This window comes from Lathamus discolor, chromosome 5 (genome assembly GCF_037157495.1).
Source record: "Lathamus discolor isolate bLatDis1 chromosome 5, bLatDis1.hap1, whole genome shotgun sequence".
NCBI lineage: Eukaryota > Metazoa > Chordata > Aves > Psittaciformes > Psittacidae > Lathamus > Lathamus discolor.
This window is the reverse complement of record NC_088888.1, coordinates 63,798,093-63,821,111: the sequence shown is the minus strand read 5'-3', so window position 1 is coordinate 63,821,111 and position 23,019 is coordinate 63,798,093. Positions and strand designations below refer to the sequence as shown.

At 46.1% G+C, this 23,019-nt stretch overlaps 1 protein-coding gene across 5 annotated transcripts in view; it reads right to left on the bottom strand.

Moving 5' to 3' along the window:
- SLC22A16 (solute carrier family 22 member 16) overlaps positions 1–22,369 on the bottom strand; it is a 50,281-nt gene extending 27,912 nt beyond the window's left edge. Inside the window, exons 1-3 of one of the 5 annotated variants that reach the window (XM_065681080.1) lie at positions 22,178–22,369; positions 21,718–21,808; positions 18,564–18,642 (exon numbers count right to left, since the gene is read on the bottom strand). In XM_065681080.1, the coding sequence (XP_065537152.1) occupies positions 18,564–18,642; positions 21,718–21,808; positions 22,178–22,234 (227 nt within the window). In that variant the 5' untranslated portion in view covers positions 22,235–22,369. Of the gene's footprint in view, positions 1–3,863; positions 4,029–18,563; positions 18,643–21,717; positions 21,809–22,177 lie in introns of those variants that run through there. The other 4 variants (XM_065681078.1, XM_065681079.1, XM_065681076.1 and 1 more) reach the window with 4 other exon arrangements.
- Positions 22,370–23,019: the final 650 nt, after the last annotated feature.

The window sequence follows — 23,019 nt, the reverse complement described above, 5'->3', positions numbered from 1 at the left end:
GTTTGGGGGAAATTAACAAAAAATGTTGAAAGTGTTGGTAATTTTACTACTCTTTACTAAACTCCACATTTGGCTGCAACAGGTGAGCTGTATCTGAAGTAGCAGCCATTGCTAATCCTTGTATTGGTTGCTTCTAAAATCCAAATTGTAGCAACTCCACTGACCAGGCAACAAGTTCACATAAGACAACAACGTAAAGATATCAAAAAGTGAATAAATACACAAACATTTCAGTAAAGAGCAGTTATTATTAATGTATTAGATACTCTAACTACTAGTAAAATACATTATAATACCAGCATTTGGAAATCTGGGTAACTTACTCAACTTTGTAAAAGAGTATTTTAAGATAAAAGGCAATCCTTCAAAAGATTCTAGAAATACTTCATCACAAATCCCAGAAATAGCGTCAATGACACTCAACTTTTCCCTTTCCCTGACAATTTTCACCACCTGCTTTTAGCTAAAATATAATCCGAGTCTTGAAAACTGTAAATGACAAGGAAAACTCTACATATAATGTAAGCTGCATCTCACAGCTACCAGACGTTCCAGCTGGGAAACCAAATCCTTACTCTTACCCACACTTACAATAGGAGGTTCCTTACCAGATTTCTCTCTAGACAGCTATTCCTGATTAGATCATGTCTCCGTTCAGCACTCTGTCATGGTGTACATCAGAGCTGCAGTATACATAGACTGTTTCTCACCAGCAAGCAGATAAGTAAGTTCTGTGTCCTAATGGTAGATTAAAGTCACTAAAGTTATTATAAGTCCTTTAGCTTACCTGGGAACTAGATGGATGGGCAGTATGAGCCAGCCAGACTCCAAGGCACACCTCCCAACTATGCACATGTTCTGCTACCAACCTTACACCCGTTAGTCATGTTACCCCTTTCAAAGCACGGGGGCCTGCCAGTGATGGCAACTGCCTGACTATATCCTCTTTATCTGACAGGCCCTGTGCAGGTGTTTGCAGCTGAAGTGGGTGGGCAGAAAGAGGCTGGAGAAGGGGCAGGGGGCAGAAAGGGAAGGCCCATAAGCGTAGTCGGGCATGGGAGAAGGGTGCAGTTCAATGCAGGTAAGGCCTGGCAGCACATTAGAGATGAGGCCATTTGAGGCAGTCAGGACTGGTTTTTTTTTCATTCACCTCTGCAATAGCAAGCAGTGATCTCATGCTCCAGAGACAGACTCAAGAACAAGGTTTAAAAGAAACATGAATTTTCAGGCCACAGATGCTACCCATATCCAAATTCAAAGACAGGCATGAAGTTTTTCTTTAATGGCAAAAGGTACAGAAGCCATTACATTTTCATGGCTGTTCATGAAAGATCCCAGTCTCAAGACCCCTGTAAGAACTATAGCATCACTGAGACTTCTGAAGGAGAGTCAACTGGAATCAGAATACTGTCAGCATCCATATGAATGTCAGTTCTGCAAAATTCACAGTGAAAGTTTTACATATGTGTATGAAAATAATGTTTATATAGCTATATTATTATATGCATTACATATGTATAAAGCATACATACTCTCACTGTGTATATATTCATAAACAGCGGGCCAATCTTTACTGCATCTGTCAGATTTTAAGAAAATTAAAACAGCCTCAAAATACTAACACTTGTGCTAGGATTGCTCAGACCTTGACTGGCAAATCTACAGAATCTATATGCATAGCTTATATAGGCCTTATAAGAATTGATTAAACTGAAGAAATTATCAATTATCTGTCAGTCATGATGCTGCATAAATACCAAATAATCAGAACTAACTTCAGAGTTATAGTTAAGAACAACTTTTTATACAAAGTATGATCATTTACCTAGCAGTACTGAGGGATTAGAAGGAGGTTTTTGTATTTGTTTGAATAGGTGCATCTACCATAAGCTACAGTTATACTTACTCCTAGCACATGATCTTTGAAATCTCAAACAGCCATGAGTCTAAGATGCCTGTGCAAACCCTATTGAACTGCATCTCAAATATTCTGGCCCCTAGATGTGAGGTCATCACTGTAGAATTGTTCTCCCTTTAGTTGCAAGAAGTAATTGTGAAAACTTTATCTGAAGCATAGATAAGTGTTCCCAATAGGAAAACTACTTCAGTAGTTAGAAATAACTAATTAAGAAGTTATTTCAGTATTCAAATGCCTGCTTTCCACAGACCACACAAGACAGAAGAACAACAGCAACAATGAATAAACTGATTGCTAGGATTTCTCTCCTAGTTCGCACAGAACAAAGTTTTGTTGCTGACCCAGAACTGATAATGAATGAGATACTGTTCACACAGGCCTGTAAATCACAACTTAGCCAAACATGTAATTTAAGCATAGGTCCCAGTTAAGCAAAGAAACAGTCTTTCCATCCTAGGTATCTGCAGAGGTTATTGATACTCACCACTACGCTTGCACATGATACTAAAGAGCCACTTCTGATGTAAAGCTCAGGTATACACTTCTACCTTTAAAAAAGCTCCCTCTTCTTGTTCAAAACACTACTCCTGCCCCCATAGACAGGAGATCAGCATTGTGGGTTAGACTGGCCCACTGGTGACTGAGCTAGAAAGTGCAACATTGCAATTCAATTGCTTGAGCTTGTAGCCAAATTGTGACACACTGGTCTGTTCCAGACATTGTTCTGAGAGTATGTGTCTGCAAGATCCATGCTGATCAGCACATCATGAAAGTACAGGACAGAACCCACTGTAAAGATATGCGCCTCTTAGTCTTAAGCTCACATCCTCTAAAATTTCATTTCCTCATGAAACATCTCATCTCCATTACTTGCTATAAGCAGAGTTTCATACACCAGCCCTGCATACACATCTACAGAAGCATACATGCACCCATACCACATCAGTATCCCATCTAACTAGCCCAGGCCTGCGTACACACACATCAGAGCCACAAACCACATCGAAGAAAACTTGCCACTATGCAACCCACCATTTACCATACAGATAATCCCCTGCTGATAAATATGCATACATATATTACATATCCACGTATGACATACAACAAGACAACAATAAAAACACACTGTCTACCCCGTGCAACCCTGTGCCTCTGTGCAGAAACAGCCCACCTGTGTGTCACACAATACTCCTATACATACTGCTTGTACCTCCTGTCACCCCTGAAGAGCTCAGGCTGTTTCAGGCCTGGGACTCTGTGTGTGGGGTTGCATGTGTGTGGGGCTGCATGCTCACATGTGCAAGAAACGTGTGAACATTAAGTGTCTAAGAGTGCATGTACACGAATGCATGACTGCATAAATAGTGTGTATGAATGCCTACAGGTGTGTGAGCCTAGTGTGACTGCTAGTGTGTGCATGCATATGTGAAAGTGGCATGTATATATATGCATGCATAGCTTGTGTGAGCATATGCATGGTTCACAACACACATATAAAAGACTATATATGGGGATGTGTAGAGCGCTGCGAGTAGATGCTTCAGTGCCCAGCTCTAGAGTGACTTTATACACTGGGTTGCAGTGCGTGTGTCGGTTTCTGTGTGTGTGTATGTTAATATGTGTGTAGCGCATGTGTCAGCTCCTCTGCGTGTCTGTGTGTGTGCAGTGTATGTGCATGTGCGTAATGCATATGTCAGCCCCTCTGTGTGTGCGTCGGTGCTTGTGCCTGCCCCTGCAGTACACGCCGCTACACACGGTAGCGTGTTCCTGCGCCTGCCCCCGTGTGCCTGTGAGTCCCGAGGGTAGCTTGCTACCCTGTTTCGGGGCTGTCCGTCAGTCCCTAAGTGCGGATGCGGGACTGCGGGTGTGACGGTGCCCGCGGGCGCGGGGCACAGGACGCAGCCCACCGCCGCGGTCCCCACTCGGAACGGGGCTGCGCCGGTACCTGCCGAAGTGTCCCAGGGAGTCGAAGAGCAGCTCGGAGCCGAGAGCCATGGCGGGACGGCAGCAACCCAGGAGCCTCCTTGTCGCTGTCCCGGCGGTGCGGATGCGGGCACCTTCTTTCCTGCCCCGTCCCGTCCCGTCCCGTGCCCCGGCGCGGTCCAGCGGCAAGGGCGGTGTGCGCGGCCCCTCCGCCTCAGCGGGCGGGACGGGGGGCGGGCATAAGGGTCACCGCCCCGCTGCCAACCGTCACCCGCACGGAGCCGGTCAGCCGCCGGCGGCCCCGCTTGCCTGAGCACCGGCTGCCGGGCGGGGCGGGCGCACCTCGGCGGCACGTAACTACTGTCCCCCGTCAGGGCTCTCGCTCCTGAGCGAGTGGCTCGATCCCTCGCCCAGGCCGAATGCTCGGGCAGTTCGCTCTAAAAGGTGGGTCTGTGCCCATGCCGCCGCGCGGCATCTCTGTTTTCCGCACTAAAATGAACATTAAAGGAGGCGATTATATGCTCACATCTTCCTGTGGCAATCAGGTATAATCTAATGTATTTAGGCTCTTGCGTGTTTGATACGGATGTTTTCAATCTGAGGAAGGTATAAACAATTTTTTCCTCAGGACATTATTGCACTGTTCATTATTTTTAGTAGCCTTATAATCTGCTCTGTCATTCGAACATATTACACGTTTGTTTTTCCAAAGTTATAGCACACAATGTAAAATAATATAATTTAATAAAGGTAAAATATGTAATCCATCCTGTATCTGTATGACTGCCATTAGTACTCCAATTTGTCACAAAGCCTTAATTATGTTTGGGCTTACTTTTCTGTCTTACCCAGAAAATAAATTTGAATTTGTTTAATCATAGAATCATAGAATAGTTAGGGTTGGAAAGGACCTCAAGATCATCTAGTTCCAACCCCCCTGCCATGGACAGGGACACCTCTCACTAAACCATCCCACACAAGGCTTCATCCAACCTGGCTTTGAACACTGTCAGGGATGGAGCACTCACAACCTCCCTGGGCAACCGATTCCAGTGTCTCACCACCCTAACAGGAAAGAATTTCCTCCTTATATCCAATCTAAACTTCCCCTGTTTAAGTTTTAACCCATTACCCCTTGTCCTGTCATTACAGTCCCTGACAAAGAGTCCCTCCCCAGCATCCCTATAGGCCCCCTTCAGATACTGGAAGGCTGCTATGAGGTCCCCACACAGCCTTCTCTTCTCCAGGCTGAACAGCCCCCAGCTTTCTCAGCCTATCTTCATACGGGAGGTGCTCCAGTCCCCTGATCATCCTCGTGGCACTCCTCTGGACTTGTTCCAGCAGTTCCATGTCCTTTTTATGTTGAGGACACCAGAACTGCACACAATACTCCAGGTGAGGTCTCACAAGAGCAGAGTAGAGGGGCAGGATCACCTCCTTCGACCTGCTGGTCATGCTCCTTTTGATGCAGCCCAGGATACGGTTGGCTTTCTGGGCTGCGAGCGCACACTGCAGCTGACTCATGTTCATTTTCTCATTGACCAGCAGCCCCAAGTCCTTCTCTGCAGGGCCGCTCTGAATCTCTTCTCTGCCCAATCTGTAGCTGTGCCTGGGATTGCTCCAACCCAGGTGTAGGACCTTGCACTTGGCATGGTTTAAGGATTAGCAAAGTGAGTTACTATGGGAGACTGTTGTACTTATTTAGTGGGTTTTGTTGGAGCAGCTAGGCTTGAGCAGCCCGTCACTCGGGGCTCTGAGAATTAGGCGAGACAGAAAAAACTGGTGGAGGTGCAGCTCTCATATTTAAGGTTTTTCCTCTGCACAGCACCTGATTTTCCTTCTTGAGTAGATCAAAGTTCAAAGTTGTCCCTGCTCTGAGTGAGGAGACGGATCAGAAGCTGTCCAAAGTCTCCTTCCAACCTAAATAATTTTATGATTCTGTGATGAGACGCATTTCCAGCAGACTGCATGAGCTCCTTCTGGGATGCCCTATTGAAAAACACAGGGGAAAAACCCAAACCAAACAAACAAAACCACAAGACAAAAACCTACCCCCGAAACCAACAGAAACAAAAAAGCCAAGTCAACTCAATCTTATTATATTCATACTTCATTTTTAGGTAGCGCAGAAAAAATTGAGAAGTAAAACCCCTGTTAAATCACTGGAAGTCGACCTTCCTTTTCCAAAATCTGACCCAAATACTTCTGCTACCTCACAGGCTGTCAGGCTCCACCGTTTCACAAGGAAATGTGCCTTTAAGAGGCTCTGGCACCAAGTAAGCACCACAACTGTTCTTCTGCACAGAGCAGATGTTGGGGCTCCGGGGTGACAATCTGTTCCAATGTAGACCTGGAAAAAGCAGATGTTCCTCAGGCTCCTTGGCTCCAAGCAATTCCTGACCAGACCAGCAAAATGAGCAAACATCATGTTACACAACTCGGAATCTGAACAATAAGTTCAGCAGAGGATTGCTTCTCACAGCTAACATGTTGTTAGGCCCCTCACCTCACCCAACAGCTTTGAAGGCATTGCTGCTTTTGACAATGCTCCCTACACCTCTTTGTGCATCTGCAGAGTTTTAACACAGAGTCTAGAGTTTGTTGCAGTTACTTTGTTAGGGAGTTTGTTGCAGTTACTTTGTTAGGGAGTTTGCTGCAGTTACTTTGTTAGGGAGTTTGCTGCAGTTACTTTCTCAGGATGTATAAACTAGTAAGTCTAAGGACAGATTTGCTTGCTTTCGGTAAGATTTTTTTAATTGCTTGGGGTTTAGCTTATAAATATAGCATTAAATTGAATCACCCTGGGTTTTTTCTGGAGAACGTTTTCCAGGTTTGAAATGATATGTGCTTGAATGCAGCACTGGTACTTTAACAACGTCTTTCTTTCTCCAAAGAGCCACACTAGTTAAATAGCTATTTGCAAAACCAAACACCAATGAATAGTAAACATTCCAGCTAAATACTGCATTGCTACTCATGGGCCTGGTTTTAGTGTCTTGTCTCTTGCAGCAAGTAAATTCATCAGTTTTCAACAGCATTATGGTACAGGGAATATCTATTTTTGGTGTAAAAGTCAAGCAGGAAAGAAACAGATAAATCCCTTTCAGCACCTTTTTTTTTTTTTAATACCTAGAATGATCCGTAAAGAGTTTTCTTTCTGTGGAATCACTCACAGGCATCCTTGCACACACTTCTCTCTATGCTTGCTTTTGATAATATTATGACTTTACTGCCAGTATCAGAGTTAAAAAAGGAAATTTGTACTCACTCCTATTAAAGTTAATAACAAACTCCCACATGCCTCCCACATGCAATAACCAATAAAGGTTATTAATGTAATGTCTGCAATGTCTGCTCTCTTAAACATGTGGTGGTCACAAATTTGCCTTGCTCCTTTGAAGCCTGAAAAGATGCTCAACATGCTTTAAGCCTGCCTTCCTCCTATCCTGTTACACCAGCGCTACATGAAGCAGTAACTGTGCTTTTAGTCCCTCTTCACTAAGCTGTTTTTCACCAGAGTCACCCAGAAATAGTCATAGTACAGTTCACATGGACTACACATCTCTCTTCCAAAAGGACTGTGCTGTGTGATAAACTCTGTTCTACAGAAAATACAGGGAACATCTAAAGAAGTGAAAGATACCTATAATTAAAATGTGCCGAGAGTGTCTACACCCCAGCTCTACTTACTCCAGAATTTTAGGGCTTTTATTAGCAGAAGGAACTGAAAGGAGGTTATGATCTCTTTCCTATAATGTCTTTGCAAACCACTGGGATGGAAAGATTGAGGGTGTCCACAACAGACAACACTCTTCAAGGCATTCCAGAGGTTTCAAATGTTGGTCTTTTAATCCTGCAAGGGGAATATGTAATGGCTCATCTTTTAATCCTGCAAGGTGAATATGTAATGGCTCATCACAAGGAAACCTTCAGTTACAGGTTTAACCTAATTTCTGGCACTCACAAGCAGGCTGTTTTTCAACTGAGCCATTTAATATTGCACAATCCTTGAGGAAAAAGTGATCTTAATTTGTAATGGGAGAAGACACAGCTTACAAAATAATCTCCTTCAGTTTGTCATTCCCACTAGGAAAAATCTGACATCTACTGCAAGGGCTGTTTCTGGTCTCCCATTTTTTTAAGTCAGATTGTAGTATCATCAAAATATGAGAGGTATATGAGGAACGTGCCCGTGACATGATTCTGATACATTCATACATGAACACTAAGCTTCAAATTACAGCTGAACCTTAAACACCAAAGTGGTGTGGATGGCAGATAACTGGTAGTGTTTCCAATAGCTTTCCGTGGACTCTTCATAAATGGAGATAGTTTCTGACCCATCTGTTTCCTCACTCCCTTTAACAGGGCTTGTAACCCTCAGATGAGGAGCAGTATTTACAGGGAGTGCAGGGAGTGCAGCTGTGCCGAACAAGAAACACAAATCATCTTACTACTGCGACAAGCACTTGAGTCAAGCATGCGGGTGGAGTCCATCCCTTACTGGTCTCCAATGTCTGCTTTTATCACATTGGTGAAAAAACCTCACTGAAATCAGTCACAGCATAGCTTGAATGTAACATTCTGTCACCTCCCGTCGTGAAGTTACCCATTTATCTTCTCTTCCAGGGAAAAATTGCAGGACCATTGCAAAAGCATTTATCAATGACAACACAATGGAATCTTCTAGAGAGTAAGCCACAAATGAGTCTTACTTGCATAAATGTCTGTCAGCCATTGAATTGCTGATATTGAAAAAAGCTCGCAGAAATTTTGTCTTCAGTAAAAGCAGTGAAGTAATGCACAGGTTTTGTCTTCTGGGAGGTGAAATAAGGCATTATGAGTTTGACTTCAGTGGTTTGGGGATTCCGCAATTAGTTTGCAATCACTTGTGTATCATTATACACTTAACAGACTTAAAAACATGGTTAGTAATGCAGCAAGTAGGTTGATAGAGCAGGTAGAGCATATGCACCCAGCTATGCAAAAACTTGTGATTCTCCTGAACTAGGAGGAAGGAAGCCTGCAATTTGCTGTTTTCTTGTGACACTCCAAGCATTTTCTCATCAACCTTAAAGAACTAGAGCCAGAGCCATAACCTCTCTCTATTGGGAGAGTGATTTTTCAGCAGCTGCTACATGCCAAATAGGCTCAATACACCTTCTTTTCCTGCCTGCTGCTACTCAAACCACAGGCCAGGCAGGTAAAAGGCAGTGGTAGCAGTCCAAAGTAATTTGCTATGGCTTTGGTTATATTTTTTTTTCCACTGTCTCCTAGATGGGACTCTGGAATAATCACAAGAGACTCCTCTGGAGAGCTCGCTCAGGATTTATGTTCAGTACAATAAAGGCCCAGACAGGATTCTGTAAGCCTAGAGAATGTCTCCTAGTTGTACTATAGACATCTGCGAGGACACATCTAACCATGATAATTCAGTGGGGGCTACTTCAGTTTCACGTTTTCAAGAGCTCTTCCCCCACAGTATCCTTTTGTCTGGAGTTATTCCATCCATACAGATGGTGAATGCATGTGAACAAAGTACTTCATCATGAAAACTTTCTTTACTTATCCAATATGAATAAACACCATTCTTGAATAATCTAAAAAGAACTCAGAAATTCAGAAAACTAAGTTGAATGTGCAGGAAAACAATGAGAGCTTTACAAGTCATTACTCCTTATAAACTCTGTTCTTAAGTCTGTACTTAGTGAAGGGAAAAATGGAAGACCCAGGGAATTACAGACCAGTCAGTCTCACCTCTGTGCCTGGCAAAATCTTGGAGCACATTCTCCTGGAAGGCATGCTAAGGCACATGAAAAACAACAAGGTGCTTGGTGACAGCCAGCATGGCTTCACTAAGGGGAAATCCTGCCTGACCAATTTGGTGGCCTTCTATGATGGGGCTACAGAATTGATGGATAAGGGTAAAGCAGTTGACGTCATCTACCTGGACTTGTGCAAAGTGTTTGACACTGTTCCACACGACATCCTTCTCTCTAAATTGGAGAGATATCAATTTGATGGATGGACCACTCGGTGGATAAAGAACCGGCTGGACGACCGCACACAAAGAGTTGTGGTCAATGGCTCGATGTCCGGCTGGAGACCAGTAACGAGTGGTGTCCCTCAGGGATCGGTGTTGGGACTGGTCTTGTTCAACATCTTCATCGCTGACATGGACAGTGGGATTGAGTGTGCCCTCAGCAAGTTTGCCGATGACACCAAGCTGTGTGGTCCGGTTGATACGCTGGAGGGAAGGGATGCCATCCAGAGGGACCTTGACACGCTTGTGAGGTGGGCTGATGCCAACCTTATGAAGTTCAACCACGAAAAGTGCAGGGTCCTACACCTGGGTCGGAGCAATCCCAGGCACGGCTACAGACTGGGCAAAGAAGCGATTCAGAGCGGCCCTGCGGAGAAGGACTTGGGGGTGCTGGTCAATGAGAAAATGAACATGAGTCAGCTGCAGTGTGCGCTCGCAGCCCAGAAAGCCAACCGTATCCTGGGCTGCATCAAAAGGAGCATGACCAGCAGGTCGAAGGAGGTGATCCTGCCCCTCTACTCTGCTCTCGTGAGACCTCACCCGGAGTATTGTGTGCAGTTCTGGTGTCCTCAACATAAAAAGGACATGGAACTGCTGGAACAAGTCCAGAGGAGGGCCACGAGGATGATCAGGGGACTGGAGCACCTCCCGTATGAAGATAGGCTGAGGAAGTTGGGGCTTTTCAGCCTGGAGAAGAGCAGGCTGCGTGGAGACCTCATAGCAGCCTTCCAGTACCTGAAGGGGGCCTATAGGGATGCTGGGGAGGGTCTCTTCATCAGGGACTGTAGTGACAGGACAAGGGGTAATGGGTTAAAACTTAAACAGGGGAAGTTTAGATTGGATATAAGGAGGAAATTCTTTCCTGTTAGGGTGGTGAGACACTGGAATCGGTTGCCCAGGGAGGTTGTGAGTGCTCCATCCCTGACAGTGTTCAAGGCCAGGTTGGATGAAGCCTTGTGTTGGATGGTTTAGTGAGAGGTGTCCCTGTCCATGGCAGGGGGGTTGGAACTAGATGATCTTGAGGTCCTTTCCAACCCTAACCATTCTATGATTCTATGATTCTATGATACTTAACTGGGGAACAGAGAAGGCAGCTTTAGAATATACATCATATAGAACACCCTGCATTTTGTACTGGTTATGTTTTGCTGTTTTCTGCATACCAATAAAAGATATTGATAAGAAAATGTTTTGAAGAGGGGGAAGGGAGCTCACAGTTCTATTTTGTAATCTTTTTAGAAGTAAAATTAAGAAATGACTAGAATTTATGCTGTATTTGAACCTGAAAAAGAAAAAAAGTATAATTACTAAGTGGTCCTATACATTAAGCAGAGACAGAGATAACATAAACCAGAAGCTGAGAGTTAAAGCCAGATTCATTGAAATGAGAAACAAGGCCCATGCCAATATCAGAAAGTGTAAATAACTATTGGAACCATCAATCAAAGGAATTGATGAAATTCTCCACACCTTGAAATTTTCTAAGCATCATCATTAAATGGATGTATTTCTCCTTAGCTTGCTAGCTAGATAGACAGATAGATAATCTCTGACAGAGATAGTCTAATACAGACAGATATTTATCAAATTAGGTAATAAGACAAGTAGAAATTCTATATCCTTTGTTATGTAAGTGATCAGGTATGCAAATAGTGCCTTCTAATTTATAAATGTATGCAGAGAGGAAATTGATGAGATTCTTTTTGCTGCAGTTGATAAAGTAAGCCATGCAAGCAATTACTGAATTCCTCACACTGCTTCTATGGCAATATATGGAGCTGTTTCTGACAACTGGGGGTTCTTTGGGACATAACAGACAAGCACTGTGGTTTCTTAACAGCGCAGAAGAAAACCCAGCAACATATCATGTTAGCTTAAGCTATTTAGCATGGATAACCAAGGACAGAGTCAAGAGAGATCTGGCAGATTTAGATGAAGTGACGAGATGATACCAGTACCAGCTGTCTGCTCCATGGACCTCTGCTTCATGCCTCAGCAAATATACGGTCTGTGAAACAGGCTGACTGAGGTACAGATTTCATATTATTTGGCCCTGTCTATGTTGGCAGAAACATGGGTTGGACCTGAGTGCCAGTAGTGTCTTAAACCACTGCATTTTAGACTCCCAGATCCTGTCTGTTGGGGGTCTCAGCAATGAAGAAGTGGCAGCACAGATTTCAGAGGAGAAAGGGTGCCAAGAACAAACGCCTCAGGGATCTGGAATACATACTGTGTGTACTGTGTACTGCAAAATAGCACCCTGGCTAATAAAGCAGACAAGCAGAAATTACATTACATACGTCAGCAGGAGCTACTTATTTCCTAATGTAAGATGACTTTAACATAGCATGAAAAACAATGAAGCGTAACTGAAAGTTTTGAGAAAAAACAATTCCTCACAAGAAATGCACTAGAAAGGAGAGGTATATTTTGTGCCTATTTTGGCAAAAATCAAACAGGGATTAGGCATGGATAATGCCACATAATGTCATCAAGAATTCCCATTTGAAGGCAAAAATTTTAGACTGCTTTGCCAACAGTTTCAAAAGCTATTGCTACACACAAGTATAGAATCATTCGCATTCTGTGTACTGGTTAGGGATACCAAACTCCACAGGTGAGTTAGCATTCACTGGACTGATTCTATTTAGGTTATGAAGAGCCAAAACAAAAAGAGGCTTGTTAAGCTGAGTCTCCAAAGACACATGCAAGCATGCCTCACTCAGGAAGTCCAATCTCAGGCTGATGCTGGCTATGTAAACATTTTACAGTTTTAAAGATTACTGCAGAGCTGAGCCAGGTGAAATCCACAAAAGGCTAGAAAGCAAATCCATATTCTAACTGTACAGCCTTGTCCAAGCACAACCCCATAGGAAACCTCATACCCTCATACCAAGTCCTGTTGCCACATTCACTGTTTCTTAAGAGATATGCAAGAGCCACTCTCATCAAGCAATACTCCAGGTGGGTTTTTTCTACAGAACTAGTGCAAGGGAAGCAGGAGCAGGGGAAGACAATGCCAAAGCTAAGTAGCACAGATGGCAAACACTACAGCAAGGACCTTCCAGGAGAAACCCTACCAAGCAATGGTCTTATCTCTCCTTGCAGGCACACCACCGCTCCTGGACAGCAGAGGCCACAAATTACACATTTTGTCAAAGTTTGCTGGCAAGTTTGGGAACTATGCACGTAACTGGAACTCTTCAGCTTCCTGCACAGGGTAATTCATGTCTGCGTGGAGGGTCCCACAGCAGATGGGATTTCACACTCTGTAGCACGCATGCTGAACTGAAAAATCAATGCATTTCCAGTGCCTCCCTTCAGTGAGCTATCAAAACCCACTGCTGGTTTCACATGGTGCCAGCTGAAGCTGTCGTTTCTTTTCACTTCTGAAACTGGTACCCGCGATTCTTCAAGATTCATAGAGTCCTGGTGTTCTTTGGACAAACATTGCCGCTAAAGTAAAGTACAATGTGAACTTTGGTAGCTTAGTAGCAAAGCCTGTCCTTACAGCATTTCTGCTGCTTTACTGTCCCTTTAATACACTTGGCTCTTAAACCTTGCAGTGGAAATGACCTGAATTACACCTAGTTTTTTTTCTTTTCCTTTTCTGCAGTTGCTTTTCTCCCAGTTGACCCAGTTTGTCTTTAACTGGATGTGCTGATGCCTGCTATACGCTAAAAGACCACAGTGAGGCAGGTATGCTCAGCAAGTTCTTGCCAAGCCTTTGGGATGAACAGTTTGTTTAGTATTCCTCCTACACCCTGTCACGCTGGCCTGTGTGGGATTCCTAGCAGAAAGCAGTGATTATTCAGAATGCTGCTCCTGTTACTTTTGAATTTGCTTGGCTGACTCGGGAGGCACCGAACTAAATCTGTACATGCTCAAGGACTTCAGTCCTCTCAAGGCAATCATTTTAAGGTACTAAATATTGTTTCTGTTCAGAACAAATAGCACAGGATACACAGCTGAGTTTTCTGAAGGGCATCATTAAAACACACAAGGCTTAACACAACCACTTGATTGCAAAACCAAACCCCTCAGTATTTTGACAGCTGTAAAATCAGCAACTCAGGAAACCAAAGGAGTAATTTTGTGCACTTATTTTACACCTCATGCTTCTCTGAGATTCCCCAACATACAAACACAAATCATCCCAGGACAGTGAGTCCCAACGTAAACTTGGGTAAAGGGAAAAATCAGGTCTGCCATCCTCCATTGCTGCTTCAATTCAGGGGGAGAAAAAGGGCAGAAAATTGTGAAGTGAAAGAAGTAAAATAATGAGGCTCTGGATTTTCTCCCATTTATTTGAGAAACATCAAACTATGATGGATTTGAAGCTCACATGAAACAGGCACAGGGCACAGAAAGTCCAAACTTGTGGCTTTGGCTATGTCACCAAAGCGTGCTCCAACAGCCTGTGTCCCTTCCCTGTTGAAATAAAATCAGCTGAAATATTTCTTTCATTAGAATTTGCCTATGCAGTGATGTTGAAACATTGTGCGAAAAGGCTGTGACTTTGACACAGATCCAGCAAAGCCCACACATGTCCTACACAGTCCCTCAGCACTATTGCCTGGCTGCCTGACAAGGAGTCATGCACCCAGCAACACAAGTGGCTGTATTTTCAACTCCATAAGAGCCCACAGTCCCATAATTTCCAGGGTCTGAGACTTGCTGCTTTCCCCAAAGCCAAGGCTGCAGTCCCTTTCGCAGAAAGTCTGACACACTGGAGTTTTGTGGCGAGGTGGAACAATGCCAGGATATTAAAACACCCTGTGGCAGTGCCAGAGGAGGCCCTCAGTGCAGTCCGCTTCCTCATAACTCAAGCAGTTGCTCCACCAGCTGCTGGGCACTTGCAACCTAGTGTAAGCAGCAGGCATTGCTCAGGCAGGGACACAGGCTGTGGTTGTTATGGCACATTGCAAATGCCCAAAACAATGGATTGAAGAGGGAGACAGCAGTGGTAGATGGACAGAGAGGATTTGAACAGTATTTTCTTGAGGCACAGAGGTGTTTCTCTGCTTTACGATGACCTTTTGCAAAGAGGGGGGAGATGATGGTGCTTAAAAAGAAGTCATAATGTCCTCAGTAAGGAAAAACATAAAACACCTAAAGATAGGGTGACTCTTAGTCCCTCTTCCTTCATATTGCTTTTTAGCTGGCAATCAGAAGTGAAGTCAAGATTTAGTAGAGCTCAGTGGTGTCTATCCTAGAAGCCCACATGACATCTGCTGGGTGCTGGTGTCCCCAGGAATTCCTCTTAAAGTATTCAACACAGCAGGTCTAAGTAGCTTGGGAAGAAGAGACACATCTCCTGTGCATCTTTACTGACAAGTGACACAAACGTATGCACAGTTTCTATCCTGCTGTTTCAGGCAGCTGCAGCAACACGAAGCCCAGCCCAGGCTTCAAAACCCATCCAGCAAGTAGGGGAAATTGTGTAAGAAATAAAGATGTGAGCCTATATTGCACTGTAACCTCCAGGGTGACTGCCACCTTGACATGCTCTGCATGTAAACCAAAGGTAAGGTTTTATTAGAAGGCCAAGTCACACAAGTACTTTGGGGAAATAGGGCAAGAACTGCTGCTGTTGAAGGAGATCCCCCACCAGTGACATGAAATCCCCAGTCAGTTTCCCAGCTGCTTTCTGATGTCACTTCACTCTGTTTCCTCCCATCATCTCCCTTGCTCCACTGCTCCATCTCCCACAAACCCTTCAGGCCCCTGTGAGCACTGGCCAAAGATGGGCTAGGACATGTCAGCAGCTCCCTGGGGAAGTTATTGCCCAGGTGGGCGAGCATGGTCCATTGCCTGCTCCTGGTGGTCAGCTCCATGGGCTCCAAGCCCTCAGTTCAACAAAAGTGTGCCCATGCCACAGGTCTATCTCGGTGCCGCTGCCTATACACCACTGCCTCTTCCTGCCTTCAGTGGATGGGACTTGATAGCTATGGGAACAAAGATCCCATCCCCAGCACTGTTCCCTTTATCCCTGTCTCCAGCCATGCTCACTTGCTGAGAGCTGTGCCTGGGCTGTGGGACGCAACAACTCCCCTGGAGCACTTCTGGAGAGTGCGAGCCAAGCCATGGCTGTGCTTTCCCAACTTTAGTCAAGGACAGCAGCAAAGCTGTGGACTGTGGAGCACTCCCCTGTCACCAGGAGATGATCCCACTTCCTCCCTGTTCTCCAGGCCATGGCGGCTTGTCACATCCCTCTCTGATCTCAACAGCCCATCAAGAGGTGTGAATCAAAGCAGCAAATAACATCTTCCTATCTTCATACACCTCTGCTCTGGATACACAGATCACCTTGCTGCCAAGGGTGTAGCAGAAACAGAATCTTCTCTGTACTTGACGTCTGGCTGGGACAGCCTGGAAGCTGTGCAGAGATCTGAACCCAGCTCCACTGGGGAAGGGCAGCCTGCTTCCTGGGGTAGCGTGGTTCATGGCCATAGCCTTCATTTCCATTTCCAGACAACCACATTACAACTGCTCCAGCCCATTAAAGTGTCACCCAATGTCATGCAGTGACAAGAGTGTCACCCTTTCCTGCAACCAAGACCAAGCGGCAGGTACAACCACAGCAAGGGTGAGTTAGAAATACTCTGCCAGGCTTCAGCTGCTCTAATGCATCCGAGGAGGCTTCGGGGGGGGGGGGGGGGGGGGGGGAACCTGCAGGGTGAGGCAGTGCAGAGCCTCCTTCCCCTCCCTTGGAGCAGGACTCTTTGCAGCATCTCACACGGTTACCTGGTAAAAGCACAGCCAGTTCTTACTACTTTCTAAAATGCTCTGTCGTTATCCTTTCAGCTGCCAGTAGATGGTGATACTTTATCTCCATCTAGCATGTGCGTGTTCACTGGAGAGGCAGGGCGGCAGCATGGTAGCCTCTTTGAGGAGAGATTGAAAAATAACAAAATACATATAAATCCTGAAGTCAGCCTCCAGAGAACCCCCTGCTTGTGCAGACATTGATTTTGGAGGTCTAGCTAATATCCCCAACCTCACTCAGGGATCCTGGCTAGATTTCCATAGCTACAAAACCTGCATCTTCAAGTGTATCACTTGCTTCCTGGTGTGATCCTTTGTGTGTGTTTGAATGAGCACATGAGAGGAGCACAGTGCTTCATGGAAGCTGCACAGCCTGGGCACCAGGGAGATAAAGGAAAATTATTTATTGCTGAGAATGCAAATAACACCCTTGCCATCTCTAACAAAGCAAAATCCTGGAGGTGTGTTTGATGATCACATTCTCTTGAAAAGCTCCCTCTATTTTACAGACTTCTCTTTTGCAGCAAATGAAAAAACAGTGTAAATCCCTGATCTGCACAGTCCTCTGTGGAAAATGTACTCTCACACTTCCAGCTCTTACAAATTGCCCTGAGAGCTGTGCTTGTGCAGCAACTAACCTGATCATAAGGGAAAAAAAATAGAGCAGATCTGGCTAACCCCTGCCTGAAATTGCAATGGCAACATTTTTGTCATTCCTGATTTATTGATCTATCATTTGCTTTGAGGCAAGACTGGTGTGGTCATGAATTATGTGGTCTTCAGCACAGGCAATGGGAGGCAGGATAAGAAAGCCCTGCCTAACGCTAAGCCACATGGCCAGCCACCTTGCGGGCACGCTAGGAGTGCCTGAAAAAATATGAGCCACAGCAGATCTTTCCCCTGCTATTGCTCCAATTACAGGCCTGATCTTCCTCTCCCAGAAGTTCTGTGGGTTACATGCATGATCATTTTGTCTGTCCTCATACCATTGGTAACAGACTCTCGCCCATTCAGCTGGGAGCCATTTTTTGGCAGGTGCGTTTCTTAGATGTTCCTGTCTCCACTGCCTGAAGAAATTACCTTACAGCCTCCTCACTAACTCACCCTTGTTTTGCCTGTATCAGCTCCACAGGTGCTCCAGGTTGTGGCATCCGTGCCACCAGCCTGTGCAGGTATTTCATGGCTTGGGATTTGTCCAGCTTGTGGCCTTCAACAGCAGATGCTAAACCATGGGAGGGAGGACAGGGCACAACTCAGAACACAAGAGGCTGGGCTCAGTTCCTTAGTTTGCATGGGGCATTAAGATACTCCCAATATGAGCCCATAACATTATTATGAAAACAGGGATCTAAAATCAGTTCTCCCTCTTACACGAACAGTCCACGTAGCCCAGTGGCATCTGAGAAGACAGTGGTCTTGATTAAATCTCCACAACTGGCAGACATGGCTATTGGTTGGGTTTCGGCCTTACCTACTGCACAGTTAGCAGTATGGTTTTTCCCTCAAAGTACAATTTCCAGACAACTAATTTGGACTCAAAATATCTCTCTCTTTTTAGGGTTTGACGAAGACAGAAACGCAAATTAGAGAGGAACTGTTCTGATTTAGCAAGAGGCTGTAACCCTTTCACCCAACCAAGAGAATAAGCATCAGCCGATAATTTTAGAATCCCATAAAAGAGGCAAAAGCCGCCCTGGCAGACCTCAGAGAAAGACCTCCAAAATACACATACAGAAATAGGAGATAAAACAATGAAGTGCCATCAATCCCGAGACACTCCCACCCTCAGCAGTAAGGCTGAGACTACACTGCCCAGGCCCAGGAGGGAGAGAAAAGAAGCAGTTAGGGCTCTGAGAGCAGCCCGGTGAGGGAGCAGCGCTGGTCAGCAGCCCCAGTCTGTGCGTTTCTCACCTTCTGTGGAATGAAGTCCTGCTTTGAGCCTCTGCTGCCTGTGTGGGGAATAGCAAACTGCGGCAGCTGGCAAATGGCTCTGGGGAGAGCAGTAAAAGCTGTCATTAAAGTGAGAAAAAAAATAATAGCGGGAGCAACAGATACATTTGACAGAAAAATCACATCAGAAGCAGGTTATGGGGAAAGGCCTGTGGTGAAATTGCAGCTTCGGGCTAAAGAGGCACCTGCTGCACTCACTGTTAATCAATTGCCACAGTGTCAGATGCCGCTAGAAACGCCTCACCATGGCAATGGGACGTACCGTAACGTTACAGGATGTGCCTAGCCTGCGAAAAGCTTTCACTCAGCACGTCCCGCTAAGCAGCCTGCTGTGGAATAACACCCCTCAAGCTGTCTGGTGGGACAAACACTCCCAGTTAGCCTGGATCCTGCAGTTCCAGGATGGGACTGGGCCAGGTGAAGGTTCAACCACCTGTGCCAGGGGGGCTTCAAACCTGCATCACATTAAGTCAGTGGTCTTGACACAGGCACAGGAGGAGATGCTCCCCACGCAAACTGCTCCATGTGATAATATACAAGATGTATCGCACAATGCTGTGATGGATGGCAGAGCCGGGCCAGCGGGAGCTGCAGCAGCATCTCCTCCCAGGTCTGTTCAAGGCCATGGAAGAGAAATGTGAATCCTCAGACCAGACACTCGAACCCAGATCAGCAGCATTCACTTCCCTGCAGGTAAAGGGGGATTATTCCTGCCAGCCCACAGCTCCTTCTTCTGAGCAAAGCCACAGAGATGTCCCCTGGGTCAGGTTTCATCCTGTCTGCCTTCCCTCTGTCCCACTGAGTCACTCACCACCTGTGAGATGCAGGGACCACCTGATTGCCTCCTGCCTCCATCCTTTCCAAAACCAGGACATCATCCCACTCCCCATCCTGAAAGCCCCATGTCCCTGCTGTCTCTGCCTGGATGGGACCAGCAGTTTGCAAGGGGTGGAAACACTGCCAAAGGACGCTCAGTCCCGGTGCAACATCAGGAGGAGCACCAGGCCTGTGATACCCTCATCCTCCCTTCTTTCAGCACCAAAGTTTTGTCATTACTTCCGTGCCTCCCAGCTCTCCTAGTCACCCCTCTTATCCCTTAATTTTAGCTATTGTAATTTATCCCCTTAATTTATCCCCATTTGTAAAATACTCTCAGGGAGGTATTTGCCATGAGAGTGGCTCCCACCCTGAGCCCCCACCACATGCCAGGGATGCAGACAGCCCCAACTCATGGCATTTCAGCATCAGATTCATTATTAATGACTGATGCCATTATTACAGAGCACCTACGAGCCCCGGCCGTCCAGCAAAGAAAGCCCCGTGCAGAATATTAAACTGCTAATTTCCCCCCGAGAGGAGAACTTGGTGTCTCTCTGCTCATTTGTTTGCAAATGTCGTTTTCCTGTCAAGGCTGCATTCCCAGCAGGCACGGCAAGGAACCACTGCATAAACAGCCCCTGTTTAAGAAACCATGTATCTCACACATTTCTGCATTATAGCCCTAATCAGGATTACTGTGACACTAGAAGAAAACCGTATCGTTTTGTCTGACGCATTTTTTATCTCTTATTGTGCCTTCAGAATGCCTCGGTGCAGCAGCAGCTTTAGGATACATGGCGGAGGATGCAGTTCCATCCTGTGAAGCATGGCTTAGCTGGCTGTAATGAGTTATATTGAGGGGCAGCTCATTTTTGTGCCGCTGTGTAAGCCTCCAAACAGCGCACTGGTGTGTGACTGCTGCAGCTGTCCTGGGCTCTGCCCTGGTATCGGGTTCTCGCTTGGATAGCAGGCGGCAGCACAGCTCTTGGCAGTGGCGGCTGTCCTGGGCCGGGAGCCAGCACCCAATGGATCGATGGGAGCCCTTGTGCCGTTGCCAAGGGACTCAGGGGCTGATACCCTCTCTCCTGGCACAGGGCAGAAAACCCTCTGCTTTTAAAGACAGCAATTAATAGGGTATGAGTTTTAACGGTAATGATAAATGGGTTGAGAGGTGGCTCAGGGAAAGCAGGGTAAGTCTGGCTCTGCAAGTGAAGCAAAGAAGTGCTGTTGATTCCTTTCCCCTGCCCTTGGAGAGCTGTATGTGAGGTGCCAACCCCCTGAGCATCACCTTCCCCTTTCACTGCCAAAGTATCTCCTGAAAATGCCTGGATTCTTTTCGCCTCAGCTGCATCATTTCCAGTAGTTGATGAAGCAGGAATTGTTTCAGGCTGCATTTTGAGGTAACTAAACAAGCACTCAGTTGTATGGCAGAAGGAGCAAAAGAATTTGGCACCAACAAATGCAAATATGGCAGTTCAGCTTTAAACAAACAAGCAAATGAAACCAGGATCTCTCCCTGCAGGTATTTTTTGTAAGAGCCTGCCACTATTATCCCTCTGCCATTGAGTAAGACCTGCAGCGTTATCTCAAGTTGTGCAATACCCCTGATGTTTAGAACTATTTCAACAGCTCTGAATCAGGGGTATTCAGAAACGCAGCCAGAAAGTAGCTTGAAGAGAAAGATGGACAGTTTTTATAGCTTTGCAGCAAATGTCACAAGTATACATAGTACAGGCCACTTCATTAAACAGAGTCTTCCTTCTTTTTATAGTTACAGCACTTACCCTACTCACAAATACCTGCCTTATATTAAAGCCACGTCTCTGCCTCCAGGTGCTGTTACAAAGCAATTGCAGAGGGGTTTGCTGCTGCCAGATGGGTACTCTAAGTCATCAGTAATAATCCCCTCTCCAGGTTAGGGATGCCATAGTGTTTGCAGGTGTAGCTTTATCCATTACAAAATAGGCATAGCTAGCACACCTGGGCAAGACAGGAGTCAGACAAGGACAATTTGTGGATAAAAAAAATTATAGTTAAGATGGAGCAAAAAGCATCACAGGTACTGGCTCCTGTAACTCTCAGGGCTAAAGGAGTGACTGTTGCAGCAGCCAGAGCTGATACCCAAGGGTGCCTATCTCCTGGTAACAGAACTACTCCTGGCTCCATTTCTGAGCTGCCCACACAAAGCTTTAACTCAGAGATGGTTCTAAAAGAACAGAAGGGCCAGAGCAGACTCACTGCCTGGTTTTGCATGGACAGTTGTGCTGGAATGCCACAAACTTCTAGAAAAACTCACCAAAATGTGTCTCACACGACTGCCGCTGCTCACAGTCAGGGTCCGCTGCTGTCCTGGCCTGCCCAGCCACTAAACTGTGCCTAATCCAGTCCTAGTGGGGAAAAAAATGAAAGCAACAGAGAAATATAAATAAGAACCATGGCTATGCTGGGCAGTGCTGTGCAGTTTATCTCAGCCCAGCTTTACATAGAGTGGGGAGCAAGACTGATCCAACAGCACAACCAGTAGTGCTTCCTAGAGCAGGGACTGGTTCTTGCTCTCCTGCTGAAGCCCCTGTGCTACCTGGGGCTGCCTTTGCTGTTGGCAAGATGCTTGTGTGGTCAAATCTGCTACACCCATTGATGGCGTTAATGGTGCTTGACCCAGCAGGCCTGGGCTCTTGCAGTGCCTTTCCTCGGGGCATTAACTTAGTCTCCAGCGTTATCTGACAACTCAGACATGAAGAAGCCAAAATACATACCCAGTAATGTCGAAAACAGGTGCCCTGTGCAAGCAGCAAAACATTGCTTATCTCCATGGCAGAGATGGGGGGAGGGAGGCATTCGCTGTAAATCACAGTGTTGTTGTTCTGCACCAGGAACACGTACAGATCCTCTTTGCCTGGTTACCCAGGCCCCAGACCACAAGAGCACTCTGGTATGTAAATAGATTCAGGCACTGCTGTTGAGAGGCTCAAGACTCACAGCCAGGCAGTGTGAACTCACTGACATCTACCCCATCGCGTTGCCGGTGCCCAGCTGCCTGCTCACCCTTGACCAGACAGACCTCACTGCTCTGTGTGCCCCAGTCAGCAGCCCCTTCCCGGCCTGAGGGAGATCAGACTCGGCTCTGGCATTGGTCCTAGTATGGGCAGGTCAGGGGCTCATCCCTGGGGGACACTCACCTCCGTGGCCTTGCCCCGCTGGCCCTGAAGCCAACGCTCCTCTGCGGGATCATCCTCATATCATCCTCCTCCAGCCCCAGAGGAAAGGCACTGATGACTCCTGCTTTGGCAAGAAAGTGCCATAGCCCCGAACCCAGCACAGTTTGGGGCTCCGAAGCTCTGCAGAGAACAGGCTGACCCTAGCGGGTGGTCACTGTGGACCTTTCTGGAGGTGGGCAAATGTTGGACACAGACCACCAGAATGAATATGGGTGCCAGGCAGTGCAGATTTGACATTTCAGGGCTTTGCTTTGCCAGGGCCACATCCCTCTGCAGCCCAGCCAGAACGATGAGGTTATGGAAACAGGTTGGATGGTAATGCTGCCTTCGGTCTTGCCAGCTGGAACCACCTCTCTGATGGGCCCCACCAGAAAACATAG